We start from the raw sequence: 12046 nt of genomic DNA on the forward strand, positions 1-12046 counted from the left end.
GAAAGCTTCGGATCCTAGGATGAAAGCTATGGGTGCGAAGATGAAGGAAAAGTTTGAAAAATATTATGGGAGTTTCGAAAAGGTAAATATGATGGTGTTGAATGCGGTAATATTGGATTTAAGAAAAAAGATGAATTATGTGAGGTATTGTTATAGACTAATCTATGGTGATAGTGCGAAAGTTGAGGAGATGTCTAATAAGGTGAGGATTGCCTTGGAACGTTTGTTTCATTTTTATGAGAAATCTTATCTTGGTTCTTGTGATAAAAATTTGGGTGGTCAACTTTTGTTTGATACCGGTAGTAGTTAGAATCCTGATAGCCATGAGGAGGATAACCAGAACGACCTTGATTTGGTTGTGGATTTTGATTCGGACAAGGCATATGAATTCTTTCTTCATGAGGAGAAAAAAGTGTCCGTGGGCAACTTGTCTGAGCTCGATAAGTATCTTAAAGCCAAACGTGAAGAAGGTCGTGATCTTGACCTTTTGATGTGGTAGAAAACTGCTGGCCAAAAGTTTAAAATCTTCTCTTTGATGGCTCGGGATATTTTGGCTATTCCTACAACAACCGTTGCTTCGGAGTCGACTTTCAGTACATCTGGCCGTGTGCTTGATGGTTTTCGAAATTCTTTGACTCCTAGAGTGGTGGAAGCTTTGATTTATACTCAAGATTGGTTGAGAGTGGTTACCACACCGATTAATGTTGAAGAGTGCATTAAAAATGCAGAAAAGTTTGAGTGGGGTAAGTCATTGATATATCTTTTTATCTTGTAATTTTTTCGTGTATCTAATAAGTGAATGCTTTATTTAATGTTTTGTTTTTGTTAGATATTGATGATGTTAACTTGGAGCTTAGCAAGCTTACTTGATAAATAGAGTTTACAAGTTGAAGTAGAAGAAATACATGTGAGAATTTCCATTAATAATTTGAGTTCGATTTGTAGTAATTCTGGTTTAAAACTAATGTCTGAATATTTTGTTTGGAAATAGAAATAGCAGCAGTGGCTTGGTGTTTCAAATGCTGCATGGCTGCGTGCTAGTAGAGGCCATGAGAGAAGCTCTCATTTTGCACCAGAAGGCTATCTTAGGTTGCGGAACTAGTTATATTTTCATGGGTCCAAATCTTATCTAAAGTTTGCTTGTGTTTGCATCTTGTTTTCTTGAACCAGTTGAGCCTCGACAGTAAAATTTAAATTTGAAGCTACTATTCTCGATCGGATGATCACCTTTGTCTATCATCCATGTGATACTGTAACAAACAAATCCTACAATATGCGTGTGTTTTTGCTACCTTCGCTATCCATATATGAGGTGTTGCAATGTTGTGTGCATGAAAGATAATGTTTGTGCTCTGTTTTGAAGAGTTACTGTCCTTCGGGGTTCAGATGTTCCTGGTTTGGGAATCTCACCATGTTTGGTTGGGGAATTTCTACATTGACCGGTTCCATTGGACCGGACCGACGGTCCGGTCCTGTGACATTCCGAATTTCGGCCCACTTTTGGGATTTATAAAACGTGTAATTCGTCAGTGTGCTTATAGTAAAATCTCGCCCGGGAACTGATCACTCCCGGTTATTGTTTTTAAAAATTGAGATTTCGCTAGAATCGCATTCGATCGAATTTGGCCGTTATTTAGAGCCCAAACTTTGGCGTCGAATTTCTCGGAATTCCGGAACGAATTTAATTGGACGGTGTCGATATTAGTGTGGCCAATCTCGATATTACAGGATACGTGAAAAGTGAATTTTTGACCGGGTGCGAATTTGGGTGGTAGATCACCCCTCGCAGTGTGTTTTTATTAACACCCTTTTAGCCAAATCCTAAAAATATTAATTAGGATTTTTCGGGGACCGTCGGATCGTTTTCGGGTTTAAACCGTGACCAGTTGGATCGCGATTATTGCGATTTGACTGTGCTTCTCTCTCTCTATCCTTTCCCCCTTTCCCGGCCCTACGTCGACCACCACCAACCCCCACCTACCTCTCTCTCTCTCTCTCTCTCTCTCTCTCTCTCTCTCTCTCTCTCTCTCTCTCTCTCTCTCTCTCTCTCTTCTCTTCCTTTTTCTTCTTTTTTTCTTTTTCATTTTCTCTTCTTCTCCTTCTTTCTTCTTCTCCTTCGTTGGCTTGCCCCGACGCCGCATCTTCCGGCTTCTTGCTCCTGCTCTGTTGCCCGCCGGCCTCGAGACCGGCCGCAGCCGCCCGGCCTCAGCTTGCCGGCCGTTCGTGCAGTCTTCTTGCTCCGCCAACCGCGCGCCACGTCCGTCGTCGCGGTTGCTTCTATTCTTGGTTCTGCCCATTGCTCCTCGCCGGCTAGCCCCTCGCCGGACTAACCACCGCCGGCTTGTCTCGCTGGAACCAGCGTCGCAGCGCCTCCCCCGGCCGTCGTCGTCCGTCCATCGCCCCGAGCCGAGCCGTGTCCGCCTTGTCCAACCGCGCGGTCAAGCTCGCTCGCCTCCGTCGCCCGCCACCGCGTCATGAGCCGCCGTGCGTCTCGTCCACCTCAGGCAGTCGCCTGCTGTCCCGTCGTCGAGAGCAGCCAAGCCACGGGAGCGACCCACGCCAGTGTCCTCCTCCCACGGCCGTTCATTCAGAACTCCAAATTAATTAGCCACCGTGGACCGCCCTTATCGCGCCGGTCGTACTCCTGCCGTGGGCCGTTAGTGAATAAGTTAACCCCTAATCCCGTGTTTAGGGTGTTAAACTTGCTTAGGGTAGTTTAATTTATGTTTAGATTAGTATTTTGTTTGTTTTATTGGGTTTAAGTGATAGGTTATCCGTGGTTGTGCGATAGGTTATCGCGATTGTGGTGATAAGTTATCAGTTATTTTATTGTTATTGATTATTATGTTAAATCAATTATTTTCGGAATTTAAATATTATTTTATTAGTTAATAAATTAATTCCGAATTAAATATTAATATTTTATTATTAAATAATTAATTTCCGAAAATTAAATGTTATTATTTCGGATATTTTCAAGCGTTAATTGTGATGCCAATGTTGGTTTTCGCCGTATAAGTTGGCGTATTTAGAAAATGATTTGAATGATTTTTGATTCGATGAAATATTTTGACATTTTGGAAAATTAAATTATTTTCGAATTTTATTAATTAATTAATTCCGAATTTAATTTATTGTTATTTCGGAAAATTTTATAATTTCAAATTATGATTTCTAGCTTGAATGTTGGCGATTTTGCCGCGTATTGTCGTATTAAATTGATTTTATGGCAAATTGTTTGATCGAAGGTTTCTGTGGAAAATTTATGAGACTTTTGGAATTAAATTATTTTATTCTGTTATGCCAAGTAACGTTAGTGATACTTGGTAGTTGATATTCGTGTTTGATATCGAAGCTTGCAAGAATTGATTGATTGTTTGCATGTGTGGCCACTTGGTATTATTGTATGACATCGAGGAGAGCACGATTCATATATGCATGGGCTAATTGAGAAGATAATAATTGGCCGGAATGCTTGTGTGCTCGTGTGGTCACACGTTGGACCTGTCTTGCTGTGTATCGCTTGACGATGCCCGATTTATCGGATGCCTGGGGATTATCTGGAGTGCCGATACCCCGGATGCCTTGTCGCGGCCCGAGGCCGAACTCGATGCTCCTTACGGGATACCATCTTACTGTGTATCGTTTGATGTTGCCGTATTGGAATGCCGTCATCCTGTGTATCGTTTGACGTAGCCGTGCCCGACGGGGCGGGACGGAGCCCGGTTTTTACCGGTAGACCGCCATCTTGCTGCGTATCGTTTGATGTGTGGTGGCCCCGAGGGGGCGTAATAACTGGAATACGTGTGATACATAGTGCCTGATTATGTGGTAGAAACTGCTAGGCATGGTATGGGACGTGCCCAAGTGGATTCTATCTTATAATCGGGACACGCCCGCTTGTGATGCATTGATGCATGAGTAATTGATTTAGATGCTTCGAGTTTGCGACATATGCATTTCATCAACGTGTGTACCAAGGCGAGGTAAGGATGCCTGCGGTTGTTTAATAATGTGCTGTTGATGCTGTGTTGCCTGTTTAGGGACCCCCGTGCGAGTTGGCCTCCTAAGCGGGGCTTAGGCCGTTAACTTATTGAGATTTTATCTCATTTGTTGTTGTTAAACCTTTTTCAGGACCTTAGCTTGTCGTTGCTTCTTATGCGGTGTGGAGTACCGCGGTTTTTGGTTGGTCCTTGAGGGTTAGGCCTGGAAGCTGATCTTTTGGATGGAGTAGATTAACCCTAACCTTTGTCTTTTGCTGGCTTTTGTGAAAACGCCCGGAGTGGGCCTGTAAGTATGTTCCCAGGGGTTAATCAAGTGAATATTAAAATGGCTTTTGTTATGTCTGGTTTTCCTCTGCTATCCCTGATTTAATTATTGTCTGGGGATTGTTGTGTTGGTTATCGTTTCCGCTTGCGTAATTCAAAGATAAAAAGAAAAGGGTCGGCGACGAGTCCTGGGTCGTCGCATCATAACGACCATAGCGGGATGTCGTGCGCCCGCGGGGTTCGGGGCGTGACATCCCCGTCCGAATTGGTATCAGAGCAAGGTCAGCTCGATCCAAGTTTGGTCGAGACTTGGAGTGATAAGGTGGGATGGGTTTTGGGATAGTGAGTTAGGAAAATACCTTGTGTTTGTGTTTGTTTATTAGCTTTTTCGTTCGTAAGCAAGTTGTTCAGGAATTCTAATTCCTTGTTGGAATTGGAAAGCAGGTTTCTGTAAAGATCCTGCGAGATGGATAATCCTGAACCGAGAGCCCCTATGAGGAGAGCCGAGCCAGGTCAGGCTGGTGCCAGAAGTAGAGCACCAGGGGATCCTAGATTGGACCAGATCCTGCAGGCTTTAGAGACTTTAATAGGGCGAGGCTCGGAATCAAGCCCGCCGCCGTCCTCGCACCTGCATCGCACCTCGCACTCGCACCGCACTTGCACCTGTGCTGTAGATGTTCCGTTAGCTGGCAATGAAAATGGGAATCAGCCCATGCACAAGTTGGTGGAGCAATTTCTGAAACTCAAGCCGCCCAAGTTCACTGGCGCGGGTGATCCTGAGGCTGCAACCCTCTAGATTAGGGAGTTGGAAAAGGTTTTTGCCTTATTGAGATGTACAGATGAAGACAAGGTGACACTGGCTGTCTACCAATTGCAAGGTAACGCCAGTACTTGGTGGGAAGCTACCCAGAGGAGGGTATTTCCCGAAGGTACGGCCCGGGTGTGGGGTGCCTTCGTGGAAGCTTTTTATAATAAGTACTTTTCGGACTGCGCTCGAGAGCAGAAGATGAATGAGTTTCAGCGTCTCCGACAGAACCAGTTGACGGTAGACCAGTACGAAGCAAGGTTTGCTGAGTTGTCCCAATATGCCCCGAGGTTGATTGAAGACCCAGTTGACAAGGCAAGGAGGTTTAGGGATGGGCTGAAACCTGAGATTAAGGATCAACTGGTGCCCCTGAATCTGAAGGACTATAATGAGCTGTATGAAAGAGCGCAATTAATTGAGAGAAACTTGGCTGAGAGGACAGCCGCGTCTGGATCGCGGTTTGTGCCAAACAAGGATAATCATCGGTTTGGGAAGAGACCGATGACGGGAAGTAAGTTCCACGTCCCTCCTAATAAGAAAGGTGGCGTGAGGAAACCGGTGTACAACAATAATGGCCCCTGTCGATTCTGTGGAAGACACCATGGATCAGCCCCTTGCCCTATGAGGACGGGAGTTTGTTTTGGATGTGGCCAGCACGGCCACCACGTGAAGAAGCTGTCCCACGCCGGGCGGCGGGAGCGCAAAGACCAATGCGGCGGAGTAGGACAACCTGCAAGTAGTGCCCCCGAACCGGTGGAACCGACCCCAAGTGCAAGGAAGGGTCTATCTTTGTCACAAGGAAGGAGGCGGAGGACTCTTTGCCGTCATTACAGTACGGTTTCATTACACGACCATGCTGCCTATGCTTTGTTTGATCCTGGAGCTACGCATTCATTTGTGGCTAAGCAATTTGTGGAATTAGTGGGGTTAAGTCCGAAACCGCTGGGAGTGGTTTATAATATTTCTACCCCTTTAAAGGATAGTATAGTGTCTGCATGAGGTAGCATCTTGGTTGTAGATTATACGTTGGTGGTCGTGAGGACAGCATAGATTTGATTGTTTTGACGATGTTCGACTTTGACGTGATTATTGGAATGGATTGGCTCACCAAGCAACGAGCCACGGTAAACTGCTATCGTAAGACGATACAGTTTGAGCCAGTAGGGAGTGTCGGTTTTGAGTTTGTCGGGAATCGAGGAGGACCTTCGATCCCTTTAATCTCGTCACTCGAGGCGACTCAGTTATTGGATGAGGGTTGTCAAGGCTATTTGGTGACTGTAATTGACACTTTGGTAGAGGAACCTGGTATGCAAGATATTGCTGTGGTGCGAGAATTTTCGGACGTTTTCCCTGAGGAATTGCCTGGGTTGCCCCCAGAAAGGGAAATCGAATTTGTGATTGAGTTGGCCCCTGGAACGGAACCGATTTCTAAGGCACCTTATAGAATGGCATTATCGGAATTGAAGGAGTTAAAGGTTCAGATGCAGGAATTGTTGGACAAAGGATTTATTCGTCCTAGTGCATCACCTTGGGGAGCGCCAGTTCTATTTGCAAGGAAGAAGGATGGGTCGTTGCGCCTTTGCATCGACTATCGGCAACTCAATCAGGTGACGGTTAAGAATAAGTATCCATTGCCCAGGATAGATGATTTATTCGACCAACTTCAAGGAGCTTCGGTATTCTCGAAGATAAACCTGAGGACAGGTTATCACCAGTTGAGGATTCGAAAGGAAGATATACCGAAGACGGCATTTAGAACGCGCTATGGACACTATGAGTTTACTGTGATGCCGTTTGGTCTGACAAATGCGCCTGCAGCTTTTATGGACTTGATGAACAGGGTGTTCAAGGAGTATTTGGATAGGTTCGTGATCGTGTTCATTGATGACATTTTGGTGTATTCGAGAAGTTTGGAAGAACACCAACAGCATTTGAGGACAGTGCTGCAGACCCTTCGAGATCATAAATTGTATGCCAAGTTTAGTAAGTGCGAGTTTTGGTTAACTCGAGTGGCTTTTCTTGGACACGTGATTTACGGGGAAGGAATTTCGATGAGCCGGCTAAAATTGAGGCGGTCATGAATTGGCCTAGACCAACGACAGTAACTGAAGTTCGGAGTTTCTTGGGATTGGCTGGCTATTACAGGAGGTTCGTGGAAAAGTTTTCTGCTATAGCCATGCCCTTGACGCGATTACTGAAAAAGGATACGAAGTTTGAGTGGACGGATAAGTGTGAGCGTAGTTTTCAAGAGCTTAAGCAGAAGCTAACTACTGCGCCTGTTCTAACGTTACCGTCTGGTTCAGGGGGATATGAGATTTACAGCGACGCGTCATATAAAGGATTAGGATGTGTTTTAATGCAACATGGAAGAGTTGTGGCATATACGTCCAGACAATTAAGACCACACGAACAGAACTACCCAACGCACGACTTGGAATTGGCTGCTATCATATTCGCGCTTAAGATTTGGAGGCATTATCTGTGCGGAGAAAGGTTTCATATCTATACGGATCATCAAAGTTTAAAGTATCTATTTTCGCAGAAAGAATTGAATATGAGACAGCGTAGATGGATGGAGTTGCTGAAGGACTATGATTGTGACATTTTGTATCATCCGGGTAAGGCTAATAAGGTAGCTGATGCATTGAGTCGAAAGTCCTCGATTGCGCATATGATGGTTCAAGAATGGATTTTGCTTGAAGGAATTCGAGACTCGGATTTCAGGTTCGAGGTAAGTCACCTCTCGAGTTTAATGGCTACTCTCAGAATTGAACCCGAAGTACAAATTAAGATTAAAGCAGCGCAACCTTCGGATCCTGAACTGCAAAAGATTCTGCAAATGGACGCATCTAAGAGGAAACCTGACTTTCAAGTATCCGATGATGGGATCTTGAAGTTTCGTGGACGGTTGTGTGTGCCCAATGATGAAAGACTTAAAGAGGAAATTTTAGCGGAAGCTCATCGCAGTAACTACAGTATTCATCCGGGCAGCACAAAAATGTATCAGAATCTTCGCCAATATTATTGGTGGAATGGCATGAAAGGAGATATTGCCAAGCATGTGGCTAGATGTTTAACGTGTCAACAGGTGAAGGCTCAACACTGTAAACCTGGCGGACTACTGCAACCTCTGGAAATACCAGAATGGAAATGGGAGCATATCACGATGGATTTCGTGATGGGTCTACCGAGGAGCCAAAGAGGTAATGATTCCATCTGGGTTGTGGTAGATAGACTCACAAAGTCTGCTCATTTCATTCCAGTGCGAAAGGACTTTGCCATGGACAAGTATGCTGAGTTGTACGTGAGACATATAGTTCGTCTCCATGGCGTGCCGGTGACGATCACGTCAGATCGAGACCCCAAGTTCACCGCCACGTTCTGGAAAAGTCTTCAAGGCGCCATGGGAACAAAGTTGCAGTACAGCACTGCTTTTCATCCGCAGACAGATGGACAATCTGAGAGAACGATTCAGACTCTCGAAGATATGCTACGAGCCTGCGTTCTGGATTTCAAAGGGAGTTGGGAAGAACAATTGCATCTTGTCGAATTCGCGTACAATAACAGTTATCAGCAGAGTATCAAAATGGCACCTTTCGAAGCACTTTATGGCAGACCCTGTAGGACTCCTGTTTGTTGGAACGAAGTTGGAGAACGAAAGATTTCGGGACCCGAGTTGGTACAACAGTCGTCGGATGCTGTTAAAGTCATCAGGGATAGACTAAGGACTGCTCAAAGTCGCCAGAAAACTTACGCAGATAGGCGACGTAGACCATTGGAGTTCCAAGTCGGAGATCATGTGTTCCTCAAGGTATCACCGATGCGAGGAACGTCGCGCTTTGGCAAGAAAGGCAAGCTGAGCCCAAGATATGTAGGACCGTTCGAAATCTTGGAGCGAATTGGAGCGTTGGCATATCGTCTAGCATTGCCACCAAGGTTGGCTCAAGTACATGATGTATTCCACGTGTCTATGCTAAGAAAGTATGAACCGGATTCGACCCATGTTTTGAACTACGAAGAGATCGACGTGGATGAAAGAGTGTCGTACGTGGAAAGACCCGTGAGAATTGAGGATCGGAAGGAGCAGGTATTAAGAAACAAAACGATTCCTCTTGTCAAAGTTGTGTGGCAACATCATGGGACCGAGGGAGTCACATGAGAAGGTGAAGAGTTGATGCGACACCAATACCCCCATTTGTTTGAATAGTTGGGTTGGTTTGTAAATTTCGAGGACGAAATTTTTTTAAGGAGGGAAGAGTTGTGACATTCCGAATTTCGGCCCACTTTTGGGATTTATAAAACGTGTAATTCGTCAGTGTGCTTATAGTAAAATCTCGCCCGGGAACTGATCACTCCCGGTTATTGTTTTTAAAAATTGAGATTTCGCTAGAATCGCATTCGATCGAATTTGGCCGTTATTTAGAGCCCAAACTTTGGCGTCGAATTTCTCGGAATTCCGGAACGAATTTAATTGGACGGTGTCGATATTAGTGTGGCCAATCTCGATATTACCTGGGATACGTGAAAAGTGAATTTTTGACCGGGTGCGAATTTGGACTGGTAGATCACCCTCGCAGTGTGTTTTTATTAACACCCTTTTAGCCAAATCCTAAAAATATTAATTAGGATTTTTCGGGGACCGTCGGATCGTTTTTCGGGTTTAAACCGTGACCGTTGGATCGCGATTATTGCGATTTGACCTGTGCTTCTCTCTCTCTATCCTTTCCCCCTTTCCCGCTGACCCTTACGTCTGACCACCACCAACCCCCACCTACCTATCTCTCTCTCTCTCTCTCTCTCTCTCTCTTCCTTTTTCTTCTTTTTTTTCTTTTTCCTTTTTCTCTTCTTCTCCTTCTTTCTTCTTCTCCTGCGTTGGCTTGCCCCCGACGCCGCATCTTCTGGCTTCTTGCTCCTGCTCCTGTTCTGCCCGACCAGCCTCAGCCCAGCCACGCGCCGACGCCAGCCTCACCGCCGGCCGTTCGTCTGGTGCTGCTGCTCCGCCAACCGCCGCGCCACAGTCCGTCGTCGCGGTTGCTTCTAGCTGCTGGTTCCTGCTTCGCTGCTCCTCGCCGGCTAGCCCCTCGCCGGACTAACCACCGCCGGCTTGTCCTCGCTGGAACCAGCGTCGCTGCGCCTCCCCCCCAGCCGTCGTCGTCCGTCCATCGCCCCGACCGAGCCGTGTCCGCCTTGTCCAACCTGCCGCGGTCAAGCTCCGCTCGCCTCCGTCGCCCGCCACCGCTCAAGTCGCCGTCCACCTCCGACCGGCTGCTGTCCCGGTCGTCGGGAACAGCCAAAACGCCGGGCCGATGGCCGGCTGTCTCCCTCCCTCGTTACGCCGCCTCCGGCCTCGAAACCGAACCGGAAGCCACCGTGGACCGCCCTTGTCGCCGCCGTCGTACTCGCGTCGTCGCCGGCGTTAGCCGAGTAAGTTAACCCCTAATCCCGTGTTTAGGGTGTTAAACTTGCTTAGGGTAGTTTAATTTATGTTTAGATTAGTATTTTGTTTGTTTTATTGGGTTTAAGTGATAGGTTATCCGTGGTTGTGCGATAGGTTATCGCGATTGTGGTGATAAGTTATCAGTTATTTTATTGTTATTGATTATTATGTTAAATCAATTATTTTCGGAATTTAAATATTATTTTATTAGTTAATAAATTAATTCCGAATTAAATATTAATATTTTATTATTAAATAATTAATTTCCGAAAATTAAATGTTATTATTTCGGATATTTTCAAGCGTTAATTGTGATGCCAATGTTGGTTTTCGCCGTATAAGTTGGCGTATTTAGAAAATGATTTGAATGATTTTTGATTCGATGAAATATTTTGACATTTTGGAAAATTAAATTATTTTCGAATTTTATTAATTAATTAATTCCGAATTTAATTTATTGTTATTTCGGAAAATTTTATAATTTCAAATTATGATTTCTAGCTTGAATGTTGGCGATTTTGCCGCGTATTGTCGTATTAAATTGATTTTATGGCAAATTGTTTGATCGAAAGTTTCTGTGGAAAATTTATGAGACTTTTGGAATTAAATTATTTTATTCTGTTATGCCAAGTAATGTTAGTGATACTTTGTGGTTGATATTCGTGTTTGATATCGAAGATTGAAAGAATTGATTGACTGTTTGCATGTGTGGCCACTTGGTATTATTGTATGACATCGAGGAGAGCACGATTCATGTATGCATGGGCTAATTGAGAAGATAATAATTGGCCGGAATGCTTGTGTGCTCGTGTGGTCACACGTTAAAGCCGTCTTGCTGTGTATCGCTTGACGTTGCCCGATTTATCGGATGCACGGGATAATGTCTGGAGTGCCGATACCCCGGATGCCTTGTCGCGGCCCGAGGCCGGACTCGATGCTCCTTACGGGATACCATCTTACGTGTATCGTTTGATGTTGCCGTATTGGAATGCCGTCATCCTGTGTATCGTTTGACGTAGCCGTGCCCGACGGGGCGGGACGGAGCCCAGTTTTTACCGGTAGACCGCCATCTTGCTGCGTATCGCTTGATGTGTGGTGGCCCCGAGGGGGCGTAATAACTGGAATACGTGTGACACATAGTGCTTGATTATGTGGTAGAAACTGCTAGGCATGGTATGGGACGTGCCCAAGTGGATTCTATCTTATAATCGGGACACGCCCGCTTGTGATGCATTGATGCATGAGTAATTGATTTAGATGCTTCGAGTTTGCGACATATGCATTTCATCAACGTGTGTACCAAGGCGAGGTAAGGATACTGCGGTTGTTTAATAATGTCTTTGTTGATCTTTGTGTTGCTGTTTAGGGACCCCGTGCGAGTTGGCCTCCTAAGCGGGGCTTAGGCCGTTAACTTATTGAGATTTTATCTCATTTGTTGTTGTTAAACCTTTTTCAGGACCTTAGCTTGTCGTTGCTTCTTATGCGGTGTGGAGTACCGCGGTTTTTGGTTGGTCCTTGAGGGTTAGGCCTGGAAGC

The 12046-nt window shown here is 45.3% G+C and overlaps 1 protein-coding gene across 1 annotated transcript; it reads left to right on the plus strand.

Moving 5' to 3' along the window:
• Nucleotides 1-4734: 4734 nt before the first annotated feature.
• Nucleotides 4735-6072, plus strand: LOC130136741 (uncharacterized). Its single transcript, XM_056307006.1, has 2 exons — nucleotides 4735-5038; nucleotides 5108-6072. Exons 1-2 carry the CDS (start codon nucleotides 4735-4737, stop codon nucleotides 6070-6072), a joined length of 1269 nt encoding a protein of 422 aa, XP_056162981.1.
• Nucleotides 6073-12046: the final 5974 nt, after the last annotated feature.

The sequence above is a fragment of the Syzygium oleosum genome, unplaced genomic scaffold (genome assembly GCF_021117445.2).
Source record: "Syzygium oleosum isolate NSW1041296 unplaced genomic scaffold, Sole_v2.1 Sole_v2.49, whole genome shotgun sequence".
NCBI lineage: Eukaryota > Viridiplantae > Streptophyta > Magnoliopsida > Myrtales > Myrtaceae > Syzygium > Syzygium oleosum.

Coding starts and splice junctions, on each gene's coding strand:
- LOC130136741 (XM_056307006.1), top strand. CDS start 4,735: ATGGATAATCCTGAACCGAGAGCCCCTATGAGGAGAGCCGAGCCAGGT. Junction 5,039..5,107: donor GCCCAAGTTCACTGGCGCGG/GTGATCCTGAGG, acceptor TGAGATGTACAG/ATGAAGACAAGGTGACACTG.